Consider the following 14,568-nt stretch of genomic DNA (forward strand, 5'->3'; position numbering starts at 1 on the left):
ATTTGTTATGGCAGATTTGGGAAACTAATACACTACCAAAGTCCAGCCATATCAAAGTGCCAAGTTCCCTCTGTCGTATGGTCTAAGGAAAAAGGGTAGCGTTCTGACACTGACCTGGTGGACTAGTATAACAATGAAACAGTGACTGAACATCAACTAATTGCCAGACGCTGTTGGATACTTCCTGGCATGTTATGTAATTAATCTTCCCTCAAATGCCTTGAGGTAGTTATTTTTTTAGCATTATTTAACAAAAGAAGACCCTGAAATGCAGAATGGTCATTTAGTCAGAAAATATTTATTAAGTGTCTACTTTACGCCAGGCTCTTGCTGGATGTTAGAGTAGTCAGTGACTTACCAAAGGTGATCCCGCTTGTAGGTGCCGGCGTCAGCGTCCAGATCCAGACCCTCTCCTTCCAGATGCAGTGCCCTTCTCCATCCGTCATACGTTGTCAAAGGCTGGAGCAGGAAAGCACAGGGAGTTTGGCAAATACTGACTAGTCCATTTTGGCTGCTATGGAGTAGTTAACAAAGGAGAAAAGGAATTTATTATGACAAGCACAACTCACCGTAATTTATGGTAGTCGTCTAGCAGTATTTCTTTCTGTTAGTACCTATAAAGCAGTTTGCACTTTGTTACCTGAATTTCATTTCCACTTGTGACCAGCCTTTCAGTTCATACTCAAATATGCGTGTAAGCTGATCCTTAATAACAAGATAGAAATAATAGCGTTACATTGTCTTTGGAGATGTAGTTCAATGATTTAGACAACAATATTTCTATACATATTTTTTACCATATAGATATATAACAGTCCTGGAAAAACTATTTGAATATTACCTTGAGGTTGAAGATCACAAAAAGGAGATCATTTACTCTTTAGCATCATAATAATATGAATTCCCTGAATGTTTCATACAAACTTCCCCTGAGTGATTATTAGGATATAATTTTTTTATGAGAAGTAAATTAAAATATCCCCATTTAACTGTAAATTCATCAGTTTCTACTTGTAATTCTGTTTCTCTGTGTATATTTTAAGGCTAAGATTTTGGTATATACAGGTTCAGGACTATTATATTTTGGGGGTAGATTGTTTCTTTTAGCATTAAGTAATAACCTTTTTATCTCTGATTTTGCTTTTTGCCTTAATATCTGCTTTTTTCTACCAGTAATACTGTAGCAGTATTCCCTTTGTTAATAATCATTGATATATTGTATCTATCTTCTTACTTTCAATTTTTCCATGTCACTGCATTTAAAAAAATTTTTTACCTTCATTGAGATATAACTTATTCAGTCCTTTAAATTGTAAAATCCACTGTTTCTTAGTATATTCACAGTTGTCAACCAGTACCACTATCTAATTTCAGAACACTTTTTCATACCACCAAAAGGGAACCTGATCTTCATTAGGAATCGCTGCCCATTTCTACATCCCCTCAGTCCCTGGGAATCACTAATCTACTTCTGTCTCTATGGATTTGCCTTTTCTGGACATTTCAGATAAATGAAATCATACAACATGTGGCATTTTGTGTCTGACTTTTTTTTAACTTTTCACTTACCATAATGATTTCAAGATTCATCCAGGTTGTAGTATGTGTCAGTACTTCACTATTTTTAAAGGCTGAGTAATATTTCATTACATGGATATATCACATATTATCTATCCATTAATGGATATTTGGGTTGTTTCTACTTTTTTGGGTATTATGAATAATGCTGTTATGCACATTCATAGTTTCATAATTATGACCAAACATAATTTTTTACATGGACGTATGTTTTCATTTCTCTTGGACATATACCTAGAAGTGGAATTGCTGCATCATGGGGTAAATCTACATTTAACATATTGAAGAACTGTCAAAAAGTATTCCAAAATGGCTCCACCATTTCACATTCCCACCAGCAGTGTACGAGGGTTCCAATTCCTCCACATCCTTCATCTTGTCCTTGCTTAGGCATTAAAACCCCAGTCCCAAGCCCTTTTGGCCCTTTTCTGGTATAAATTCTCTGTGGGTCTTCACCATGTCAGTTCCCACCTGTATAGCTTTGCATTCCACATGTTTGCATCTGAATATTTCTTTTTCTTTCTTTAAAGATCATATATGTATTAAAATTTAAAAGTAGTTTTACTTAGTATTTTTGTGTATTTGTGGAAGGTGAGGAAGGGAGAGTGGATATAGGGGGTAGGCATTCGTACTGGATGAGTCGACCATTCCTAGAAGTTGAGCAGGTCAGTGGAATTGCAGTGATGATGAAGTGGCTGACTTAGAATTACATGTGTTGTGTAGGGCTGGGGGCCAGAGTTTTTCTTTTGGGCTAACTTACTCAGACCATATAGGATCCATTATTATGCTGAACTCATCGTATCCCATATGAACTAACTGATCTTTTTGTTGTTGTTATTTTACAGATGCAAGTTTCCAAAAATAATACTAAAAAGAAAAAGCCCCAATTTAGAAAAAGGAAAAGGTATGCTTTTTTAAATTAAAAACTATTATGATAAAATTGAAATATATATATTGGGTTTAATTTTTATATGACATTTCCCCCTGGTTCTTAATTTTGTTTCTCTAGGGAAATACGTTTTAAATTTTCTAAAAGAATTAATAAAATGATAAGTAGTAGTCTTAGAAGTATGGAGAAAGTTTTATGTTGGTACAAATGTGTTGAACTATAAGTTTCAAAGATTAATATCATGTGAGCAACCAGATAAGAAGCAGGTTTTTAGTTTAAAAATAGGTAATGCAAACCAGAAATAAGCCTTTATAATAAGTCACTGATGACAAGTTTTAGTGTTTATCACTGAACCAGCCATACAGGTTATTTATTTTTTTAAAGGATAGTAATCAGTGTTATGTGAAAAGGAGTCCTACTCAAAGACAAAGACTGGCCTAATATGATAGTCCTTCTCTTCTTCTTTGTCCTTTTTTAGAAGATGAATAATTAAATTTTTAAAAAGGACTTTCACTTCCTAATCTTGACACTTCACAGTAGCCCCATCAAATAGATAGGGATATATCATAATTATCTCCATCTAAAAGATGAAGAATTTGTGCCTTAGAGAAGTTAAGTGACTTTCTCAAGATCTTCTGGTTAGAGAAAATGCGTTTGAACAAATGTTTTCTGACTCTAAATCAGCAACATGGTGTAGTGGGAAAAGCATGGATTTTGCAGTCTGACAGAATTTAGTACTGTCACGTTCAACCATTTTCCTATGTTGTCAAATTTCTTAGTTTCTCTGAGCATCATTTTCTTTATGCGCAAAATGAGAGTAACAATTACTTGGTAGGTTTTTGGAGGGAGGATTACACGAAAAAGGCTGTGTAAGGTGCTGGGTAGATTATTAATGGTTTTCACTTAGTGAGAGCTCAGATCAGTATTATTACCCTTTGGTTTTTCACTGCCTTACTTACTGTGTACAACAACCAAGAAAAAGTACCCCAAGGTAGGAAATATATACCCATAATTTACAGTTACCAATGAATATGCATGAACGGTCATTTAAATATACATGCTTGATCTTTTGAAAATAAATCTGTCAAATTCTTTTTCTAGGAAAACTGTTTTAAAATCATCTTTTGAAAATGTTTGTTCAGATGATGCCTTATCAAAGGAAAACATGGGTATGTGAAGACCTGTCCTGCTTTTAGTTCTTTTACCTGTATTTAATTCCACCAAATATAATTGTAGTCCTTTGAAGAAAAATAAATGTACATGTATACCTACATGAGAAACAGTGGGTTTTTGGTATTGATTTACATACTAAGGCTTTTCAATTGTCTTTTGGTTTCTATTCCCTCGAATTAAATTTTCTCTGGCTTTGTCATATATTTAATTTTTAAAAATAAAGCATCAGCAGTTGTGGGAGGAAATACCAGCATCAATACGCTTCAATCCAGACTTCTCTATTCCACATTTATTGGGGTCCTAGGGGTGCCAAAGGGGGAGAAGGAAGAAAAGCAGCAGCCTAGGGCTTCCAGCTGAATTAATTGCCATTGGAGTTAGACCACAGTAGGGAGAATGTCGCCTGCAGGGAGAAGGTCTTCACTTTCAAAAGCACTTTACCTTTCTTACCTTTTCATTGGTCTTGAAAAGCAGGCACATGCTTGTTTGCTAGGTGGAACTTTGGCAGCCATACAAAGAGGTTTCAAAGCCAGTTAAACCCAGAGAAGTCATTGTGCCACACTCCCTCTCCTTGAAGCCACCCCCAGATCCTACGGGGCTCTCATTTCCATTGGCTAAATACACCATTTGTTTTCAGTCTCAGTTAAAGAAAGGAAAGCAGGCAGAGGAAGGACGAGGTAATTATTTTTTTAAAAGAAATTGCTTTGGTTCCTCTCCTAAACCACTACAAAATTCTGTTGTTTCTATCTCTTCTTAAACTTATTCTGCTACTGCTTTCCCGCTATTTAAGGCGCTTTTTTTTTTTTTTTTTTTTGGTTATTTTGTTCCTTTGCCTCACATGATCAGTTCAGGTATTCCTGTAGAAAGGCAAAAGTCATTTTATCCCTAGGCTGAGTTACCACCAGGTGACCCTGATACTACAGCTGGATCCTTCTGCTCTCCAACTAGCACAGGATCCTACAGAAGAAATTCATGGCTGCCAGGAATCCACTGACTGGAAATGACTCTTCCATGTAAATGAGTGAACACATCTCAGTAGTCTTCCACTAAAGGGAAGCCCTGTCAGTAGTCTCATGTTCTGTATGGCTCTGAAAGTCTCAGTAGTTAATTGTTAAAATAGTTTACCTGATCAGTGTTCCACTCCTCAATCCCATTTGAACTAAAGAACAGAAACATCTAGTCTTCTGTGTTCTTTGTAAGAGCTGACTACTTCCTGAAAGAGTAGTTCTTTTTCAGTATTTTGTACCCTCCTCAGATTTTTTACCCACTACCCATATTTCTGTGGATCCCTTGATGTAGGCCTCTGAGATCTCTCATTTCTTCTTAGCTTAAGGTAGGATCAGTCCTAGATCGAGTGACAGAGGAAAATTATACCGTCAGATTCTTGAGTCTCCACGCCACTTTTGGACCCTCTTTCCTTACACTCCCAGATGCTAGTGTCTCCTGTTAGTCTACTGCCCCAGCTGTGATATTCCATTATGGGTTTTATGCTCTACAGTTGCTTCCCTCTTTCCCTTAGTTAGAGATCCCAGGGAGAGTCAATTAAGTGCATCTACTTTACCTTTCCGAGTTATCAGTTTCTTCATCTGTAATAAAGAAATGCAGTAGAAGCCCTCTTATCCAACAAAGAGAGGACTATTTCTGGAAAACAATAGAAAAAATTGAGGAATCATTAAATAAATTAAACTGTATATTCATGGCTGTATAAAGATTTAATCTAATGCTGGGAGGAGGAGATAAATTAGGAGTTTGGGATCAACATATACACACTACTATATATGTAAAATAGGTAAACAACAAGGACCTACTGTATAGCATAGGAAACTATATTTAATATCTTGTAATAACCTATAATGGAAAAGAATCTGAAAAAGAATATATATACATATATATATACATACACATATATATGTGTATGTATATATATATATATATATGTAAATCACTTTGCTGTACACCTGAAACTAACACAACATTGTAAATTATACTTCACTTTTAAAAAGTGGTTATAAAAAGAGATTTAATCTAAGAAATAGCTATTTGTGGAGCATGTCTGTATTTTTTTGGAGAATTGCTACCAGGAATATCTTGTATTATATATTTTTTTCAGTGTTTAGGGACCAAAAAAAAACATCCATCAATGGTGATGAAATAATAATACAATAATAATAATAACACCTGTAACAGTTAGTATGTGTCCTCACTTTTCTAAACATTTCATATATATTTATTTAACCCTCACAAGATCTATATGAGATAGATAAGGTAGATATTATTTTAACTCCCATTCTGTCAGTGGAGAAACTGAAGGTACTTAATAGGTTACATGACTTTTCTAAGGTCACATAGCTTCTTAAAATTAATCAAAGTTTGCAACAATTTCCTTGGTTACTTTGGGTACCAGAAGCTTAAAGCTAAATTTATGGTTATTCTTTACAGCACTGGTAGTTGGTCTAAGCATTTTTTAAATGTAATGCCTTTCATATCTCCCTTAATGAATTGATTTTGACTTCTTTTATTTTCAGTCTTTGAGTTTTTGTCATTTGTTTTATTGTATCAGTGTTTTCTGTTGGTAAATACCTCATTTCTTTTTGGGGAGTAGACAGTGTGTTAAACTTTTGATAGGTAAAAGATTGACATAGTACCCTGGATTAACTAATAATCTACTAACATTAATTAATAAGTTAGCAAAGGATGTGTTCATTAGCTGCCTGAGATAGGTGAGCATGGCAGAGAATGGCTAATATAGGAAAGATCTGGGTGATGGCTGAGCCCGGGTAGGAGATGAAAGCCTTGAGGCCTGGGTCTGGGGTGTAAATGGCTAACGGGGAGAAGGGTGCTGTCTCGCTATTCAAGGCAAACTTTGCCCACCTGCTCTTGGTTTGGAGTCACCTTTAACCTCTCGGCCTTTGTGCCTCTTGTTTCTGTTTGTGTCCCAGAAAGGTGTCCTCTTCTTCATTCCACTTCAGCCTGTATTTCACTCATCTCTACATTTAAATCATGAACACACAGAAGAGGATTTGTGGTTACTTGAAAACAAAGCAAAACCAAGTGCTTTTTCCTCCTCTTCACCCTCCTTTTCTGAAAGAATGACTTCAAAATTTCAACATTGAAATGGCCCTGAAAGTTTATTTAAGATGCTATTTTTCAGTGCCAGGTTTGAAATAACCCAACCAGTGGCCTCTTTATATAAGGGAGGAAATAGCTTCTTTAGACATTTAATAGAGAAATAGAGAGTAAAGAAAACTTCATAAATATACATTTGAAGGCTTTTAAAATAGTGACTGATTAGACTTCCCTGGTGGCGCAGTGGTTAAGAATCCGCCTGCCAACGCATGGGACACCAGTTCGATCCCTGGTCTGGGAAGATCCCACATGCTGCGGAGCAACTAACCCTGTGCACCACAACTACTGAACCTGTGCTCTAGAGCCCGCTAGCCACAACTGCTGAGCCCGTGTGCCACAACTACTGAAGCCCGCGGCCCTAGAGCCTGTGCTCCGCAACAAGAGAAGCCACTGCAATGAGAAGCATGCACACTGTGGGATAGGGAGGGAGGGAGGGAGACGCAAGAGGGAGGAGATATGGGTATATATGTATATGTATAGCTGATTCACTTTGTTATAAAGCAGAAACTAACACACAATTGTAAAGCAATTATACTCCAATAAAGACGTTAAAAAAAAAAAAAAGAAGCATGCACACCACAACGAAGAGTAGCCCCTGCTCTCCACAACTAGAGAAAGCCCACGTGTGGCAACGAAGACCCAACACGGTGAAAAATAAATAAATAAAATATAAATAAATTTATAAAAAAAAGTAGTGACTGATTTATTGAGACAAACAGTAAGTTATTTCTTATCAGGAATGGAAAAAACACTGATTTATTTTATAAAAAGTCATTTTTAAAAGCCAGATATGGACTTCAGTATGAGAGATACTTTCTTCTTTCCTTTTCCTTTTTTTTTTTTTTTCCACTTTCTCTGCGTGATAGAGCAGCTATCACTCAACAACAAATTGAAGCAAGTCAGGAAAACTACAGGGTAATGAGGATTGATAGAAGATGATTGGTCATGCAGTTAGCACAGGCGTGCATTCTCTATCTTTGGAAGAGATCATTGACCAATTTTGATAACCTAGTTTGTAGATTACAATAACTGCAATTTCTGAGAATTATTTTTGCACTCTCTGCGTTTACAGTATAGGAATACCTATTTAGAAAAGCAAGCCTCCTGTTGCTCTGGAAGCAGAATTTGACATCAGTCAAGTTGGTGTTATGAACCCTGGTTGATTCATGAAGTCATCCATTACTTTGTCTTCCCTTTGATCGAAAGGCAGTGTACATACTTTTCCAGATCACTTGAAAACAGGGAGCCTGCAATGGCACTTGGCAATGACATTCATTATCATAAATTGATTGTATTTTAGTCTAGCCTTAGAAATACAAAGAAGTTTGTGTGCCATTTTTCCTTTACAGCAGAGCTCAAAATACATCTTCTCAGCAGTGCACTGAATGTCAGTATCAATTTCCATAGACTCAGAATGTAAAGTAGGAAAACACAACGTCTATGAGTGGGACTGGGGAGTTGGTGTGAAGATAGCCACACAGTTGTTAAGTGACAGGTTACTAAGTAAGAAATCTGTCATAAAGAGAGGTTAATCTCATTAACAAAACTGCTTCAATGAAAATGTACTTTCCTACAGAAAATTCTGATTCAGTAGACATGGTGTTGCATTCGTATTTTTTAATAAAGTCTCCAGGTGATCCTTGTGCCCCCAGATTTTGAATATCATGGTTCTAGAATGTGATAGCTTTTACTCTGTGTTCTTAGGCTTTAGCAGTTACCACAGAACACAGATCTGTGTGCTTACAACTAACATGTCAGTTAACGGTTTTTGTTTGTTTGTCTTTAAACATAGGAACTGGTTCTGAGGTGTGGAATGGCTTATCAGAAAGCTGCTTTCAAACTGTTTTGAGAGTTTTCCACAAAGAAAACCTAAGACTGGCTAGGTGGGGATGATGACCAGGAAGGGTTGTTGGTCTGTGGTTCTTCTCTGGGGCCCCTGACCCTTAGGAGGCACACAATAAACATTTGTTGATTAAATAAAAGAAGATGGTAATAAAATATGAATTCTTTGGAGCTGGAACATCTCACATTAATCTCTGTTTTTACCTTATAACATGCTTAGTTTACAAGGATACCTGTGTGTGTAAACACACACACACACAAATGGATGTGTATATCATGCACAATTAAATTAAAATTAATGTTATTGCTGGGAACACCTTGATATATTCATTGATAATATTTTAGCGCTGAAGGGTGTGTCCTGCTTGGGTTCCATGAACTTTCAGCTGCTCTACCTCGTGTGATTTTTGGTTACTTGCCAATGAGCAGTCCATAATAGAGGTGGTGTGTCAGATTTGTATAACCAGAGTGGAAGGTGATGGGGTGTGTGTTCGTGGCCTTTCTCTTTCAATCATGCTGCCCTTAGAAGACTTCTCAGGGGCCCCATCAGTCTGTTGTGCAGGAGCAGGCCACCCGGGTCTCCTTCCCCTTATCTTTACTTCAACAAGACTCGGTATCAAATGAAAATGTTTGTTTTATTTAAATCCGGAATTCAGTTGATATTGTTAATCAGTGATTGAGTCTGTAGAGTTATAATAGGTGTTTATTTCTTTGATGGGGATATTATTTTATCTCAGCAAGTTCAATCAATTACCAGATTTTTTACATACTTACATATTTCTGTCACAGTAGCACCAAAAACCCACAATTTTTATAAGTGTGTGGTTTTTTTTTTTTGATCAGATTAGGCAGTTAAGATGCATTGATATTTTGATTAGGAATAGACTAGTCTGGATTTAGCCTTGCCACTTAATTACATGGCTTCCCCTTTTAAACAGTAGCTTTAATAGTTTATTGCAGGGATTGACAAGTTGTGGCCCACAGTCCACCAGTTGCTGCTTGTTCTTGTAAATAAAGTTTTATTGGGACACAGCCACTCTCATTTGGTTTAAGTGTATGTGTATGGTTTGCATCCAACAGCAGTATTGAGTAGTTGTGACAGAGACCATCTGGCCCTCAAAGCCTGAAATATTTACTCTCTGGTCCTTCACAGAAAAAAAGTTGCTGACCCCCAGTCTATAAATAACAATTTAGTTTGGTGCCCTTGGCTCCTTATTTTAAAAATGCAAACTTCTAGTGAGCTTTTGATGTCTCAGGGATACTTTATAGTCTACACATAGCAAGAATGTAACCTACATTTTTCAAGGAATAATTATTCGGTATAAAAGATTCACCTGGAAATCCATAGTAATTTTGCATCAAGCAGAGGCCATATCTGAAAATTATACAAAGTATTTATTTTTTAATCTCATAACTTTAGAAAATGTCCTCTTTGGGGGTGGTTAATAGTATGAATTAGATTGAATTAATTAAGATATAACATTTTTGACTGTATTAATGTTGTTTCTTTAGTTGTCTCTGAGACAGAACTTTTACTAAAAGAGCTGGAGCAAATGCTAGAGCAAGCACTGGAGCCCACAGCCGCCCCTGATGAGTCCGAAGGGGAGCGCGGAGAGGAGACAGATACAGGAGAAAAGGTAGGGTCCATAGTGACCGTCAGGCCTAAACAACAACTCCAGACTCCTTAAACAGCAGAAATTGTTCCTGGATCTTCATTTTCACTGTATGGGAAATGCTTTTCACTTCTGAAACTTGAGCCCTTGATTATCATGAGGTGAATAATAAACTAGTAGCCTGTTGAGAAACCAGGATGCATCTATCAGTCTTTGAAAAAAGTATATTTGAGCCAAGGAGCTCTTTTATTTTAGATATTTAAGGCTGGAATGAAGAGAGATGGAGGGGCTCACCGTCATCAAGGGGGTGCCGATCTTTACAGTCAGGAGAAGGGCCAGGACAGGAGCAACTCAGGAAACCTGCTCTGCCTGTTTCATGCACAGGGTTGACCTCCATGGGGACAAACCTCATTAGTAACATCCTGGAGGCGGGGTTTTTCACTGGAATCTATTTCACCATTCTTAACTAAATTGTCTTTTTCTTTTGGTCAGCTGTATTGGGCTGAGAAAGGCCATGTGTGCTTACTGTATTCAATATTTTTATATGAAAACAGAAATTTTGAGTTGGTTGACACACTGCTCAGCACATCAGCTCCATGTCTGTGCAAATAAAATGAGGTACAAGCCCAGCTCATTAACACAGAGCAGCAGTGTGGCAGGTGTGAGAAAAATAAGTCATGGGGCAGACACTTCCACAAGGTGGTACAGCTGTTCCCTATGTAGTTAGGAAGAAAAACAGCAGTGGGGAGCCCTGGAACCTTAAGGTTTCATTCCTTCTCTCATTCCCTCGTTTGGGTGTACAGTGTGCCTGGAGTCAGGAGGGCAGTGGATAGGAGACGGGCTCAGGATACAGTGCCTACATGCCCATCCTGGTCCTGCCAGTGAGGACTTGGGGGACGTGGCAAGGTTGCCTAGCACTTGCCTCAGAGGACTGTTTTGAGGGTGAAACAAGGCAAACCAGGAAAAGTGCTTTGCAGAGTAATTGACACCTAGGGTTGGCTATTATTACAGATGAGAATTGTCAGTGGCAGCCACTGGAGAGAGTAACAGCTAAGAATTCGTCACTTTGTCTCTTTTCCCATATTCTCACTTTGAGGAACTACCCATCCCCAAGTCTGTCTGTTCTGAGATGCAGAAAAGGTGGATTTGTAAGTGGACAAGATTGTTTACCCACTTTGGCTGATTTCATTCAGAACTTCAACAAGAATAAAGATGATTCTTAAATACCTCCTTGACTGAGTTAGAAATCAAGGAAATATACAGAATTTACAGTTGAGATCAAAATGTCAAGGAAAATAAAATTAATGATAAAAACACTTGCTGAGCTGAAAAACATAATTGTTTTCTTGGTCAGTGATACCAACTTGTACTTGAAATTTCCATGGGTTGTGAATGCCATTTTTCCAACTAGAGTTCCTTTTTAAACAAAAACAAAAACAAACAAAAAACTTGTTGTCTCTATATAGATCCTACCCTTTGTAGGACAAGAGCTATAGATTGGTGATATATGTATTGTATACATGTAGTTAATATACAAATTATTCTTTTCTAGCAAATGTGTGTTTTGTTTGAGCACTATATGGATTTTTGCAGTGTTTTTTTTTCTCAGTCTTAGCAGTTTGTCTTTTCAAAAATACAGCCAGGTTGATTTTTGTAGAAATGTCCTGGAGCTTTTACAGCCACAGAATTGGCTTCTATTTTGCCATTATAACTAGTAACTTCATAGAACAGGAAAGTACTTCTGATTTTTATTTCTTAAGGTAAAATAGTTTTTATACATCACCAGCCAGGAGCTTGCTCTTTGTTTTAGATTCTTGTAATATTTTAAAGTCATTTAGAAATTATAAAAATTAACCATTTTAACTTGCTGGTAAGCAGGTGAGTGCTGCCTGCTGACTGGTTCATAAGCTTCTCTCCACACTGAGCTTTACAAGTCTGGAATTCATGCCAGGTTCAGGGTACTTAGGGCCTTGTTCACTTTTAAATAAGGAGAATAGCAATGAGACCAACTGTCAAAGCTAGAGCAATTTACATTTACAGCTTAAAAATAAAGAAATGATCACCTAAGGGATTCCTTTTTTTGTTTCTTTGTTAGTAGGAAAAATTAATATGGCTTCCAAAGGTAATACCACTTAACACTGAAGATGTGTTTTGTTTTTAGGAGAAAGTGGCCTTTACAAGCTAACACATCAAAAGGAACCATCTGATAATTTTGAAGCTCTGAGCATGTTTATTCTCTGGGCAGATAGTGTTTGAGCTATTTTCAAAGTTGTAAATTTTGATGATGTTTTCATCATTCATTTCATGTATGAGGTTTCAGGTTGATTACTCTCAAGCACTTATACCAATGAATTGAGAGTAGCAACATGAACAAAAAGCATACACACATGGATAATCAAAATCCATTTCTATTTGTCATTGAAATACTTTATGAGATTATTTTCCTCAGTAGAGTCACCTTTCTAATTAATTATGTTCTTAGCTAATATTAACACTACTTGACATGCCCTGACGTGGAAAACAATGGGAAGGAATTAATTTCAGATTATTATAAAAATCCACCTGAATAATTCACAAATTAGATAGTCCATATACAGATAAGACAGAGTTTACTGAATAATAATTATTTTAATAATTATTATAATAAAAGGTACATTTTTGATACATGAAAGCACTTGTCTAAACTGCATGTATTTTTTAAAAATTAATTAATTTATTTATTTTTGGCTGCGTCAGGGCTTTGTTGCTGCACGCGGGCTTTCTCTGGTTGCAGCAAGCTCTTTGTTGCAGTGTGTGGGCTTCTCATTGCGGTGGCTTCTCTTGTTGCGGAGCATGGGCCCTAGGTGTGCGGGCTTCAGGAGTTGTGGCACGTGGGCTCAGTAGTTGTGGCTCACGGGCTCTAGAGTGCAGGCTCAGTAGTTGTGGCACATGGGCTTAGTTGCCTCGCGGCATGTGGGATCTTCCCAGAGCAGGGCTCGAACCCATGTCCCCTGCATTGGCAGACGGATTCTTAACCACCGCACCACCAGGGAAGTCCCATAAACTGCTTGTATTTTTTTTCTTACATTGTGTGGGAAGTTACCTCTGCCTTTAATGAACCTTGAAGTTGTAAATCTCGTGTGCGTGTGTGTGTGTGTGTGTGTGTGTGTTTGCATTGTTTTTACCCGTGTTCTTTCCCACTAAGCTAGCACACACTCTCACTGTTTGTAAGGAATGCAGATGCTTATGAGAAGATGAGAAGAGAAAAGTGTGACTAAAACAGTTTTAACTTGTATTCCCCATAATAATCATTTTTAAAATAAACAAATATAGAAAACTCTCAGAAGTTTAATTTTAATGACCACATTTTTCCAAAGCATAAAATTAAAGCTAACTAAAAATGTGTGATGTTGGAGAGTAGAGACAGGACTAAATACTAAGTTATTTTTACACTCACACACTTACTGTACGTTATACTTTACGTGGGGATCATTATTTGACCACCAGCAAATGGAACACCTTCTTAAGGAGTTACTGACAACTTTATGTTTTGTTCAAATAATTAAGCCTGGTCTTCAAGTAAATTTGATGACTTGTATGGTTATTTTTACAGTTATCTAAATGTGGCCCTGAAGCTCCTGTGGGCAGCTCGCTTGAAAACCACTGTGAAGAGGACTATCTTGTAATTGATGGGCTAAGATTAAAAGCTGGAGAATGTATTGAAAATATAACTAACAAGTTTAAGGAAATAGATGCGTTGATGTCTGCACTTTAAGGCATTACAGATATTTTCAAAAGTTAATTATAAAAACATTTACATCTTTATATTTTCCCAAAGTCAAAACTTAAAAATGTTTAGTGAAATAGGTATACATTATAGCAAAGTTGTTATTTCTAATAACTTTCTACTTTGTGTTTTGAGAATATCCATTGTTTTGAGAGTCAATCAAATGGTAATTAAGTTAGTGTTATAAATTTAGAAATCTGAGAAACCCTGATATTTGCATTTGTAGGTTTTTTTTCTTGTTTGCCTTAATTTTAAAATGGCTTATGAAACCTACTTCACAAATACATGCTTTATAGTGATTATTTAGGCCCTTTGTTCAAATGTGGCTAACTGCTAAAATAACTGCCGATGCTATTATAATTCTTACAGATATTTCAAATGTAATATACTTAGAGAATGTGAATTTGTAGTAGAAAGAAGCTACTGTAAAATAAAAGGAAATAATAAAAAATGGTTGTGTAATAGAGTTGGAGCTTTTCTTAAAAAACAAAAATGTCAATTGCCGCCTTATACTGGAAACAATCTTTTCAGCTATAGTTCCCTAACTGACTAACAGAGTCTATGGAGGGTCTTTGGAAGATCAG

At 36.7% G+C, this 14,568-nt stretch overlaps 1 protein-coding gene across 5 annotated transcripts in view; it reads left to right on the forward strand.

The window, feature by feature from the left end:
• The window catches only part of ZCWPW2 (zinc finger CW-type and PWWP domain containing 2), a 140,137-nt gene extending 125,689 nt beyond the window's left edge, over positions 1 to 14,448 (forward strand). For 4 of the 5 annotated variants that reach the window (XM_036869968.1, XM_036869969.1, XM_036869970.1 and 1 more), the window contains 4 exons: positions 2,424 to 2,482; positions 3,569 to 3,636; positions 10,118 to 10,242; positions 13,811 to 14,448. In XM_036869968.1, coding sequence (XP_036725863.1) covers positions 2,424 to 2,482; positions 3,569 to 3,636; positions 10,118 to 10,242; positions 13,811 to 13,972 — 414 coding nt within the window. In that variant the 3' untranslated portion in view covers positions 13,973 to 14,448. Of the gene's footprint in view, positions 1 to 2,423; positions 2,483 to 3,568; positions 3,637 to 10,117; positions 10,243 to 12,379; positions 12,944 to 13,810 lie in introns of those variants that run through there. The other variant, XM_036869973.1, reaches the window with a different exon arrangement.
• Positions 14,449 to 14,568: the final 120 nt, after the last annotated feature.

This window comes from Balaenoptera musculus, chromosome 11 (assembly GCF_009873245.2).
Source record: "Balaenoptera musculus isolate JJ_BM4_2016_0621 chromosome 11, mBalMus1.pri.v3, whole genome shotgun sequence".
NCBI lineage: Eukaryota > Metazoa > Chordata > Mammalia > Artiodactyla > Balaenopteridae > Balaenoptera > Balaenoptera musculus.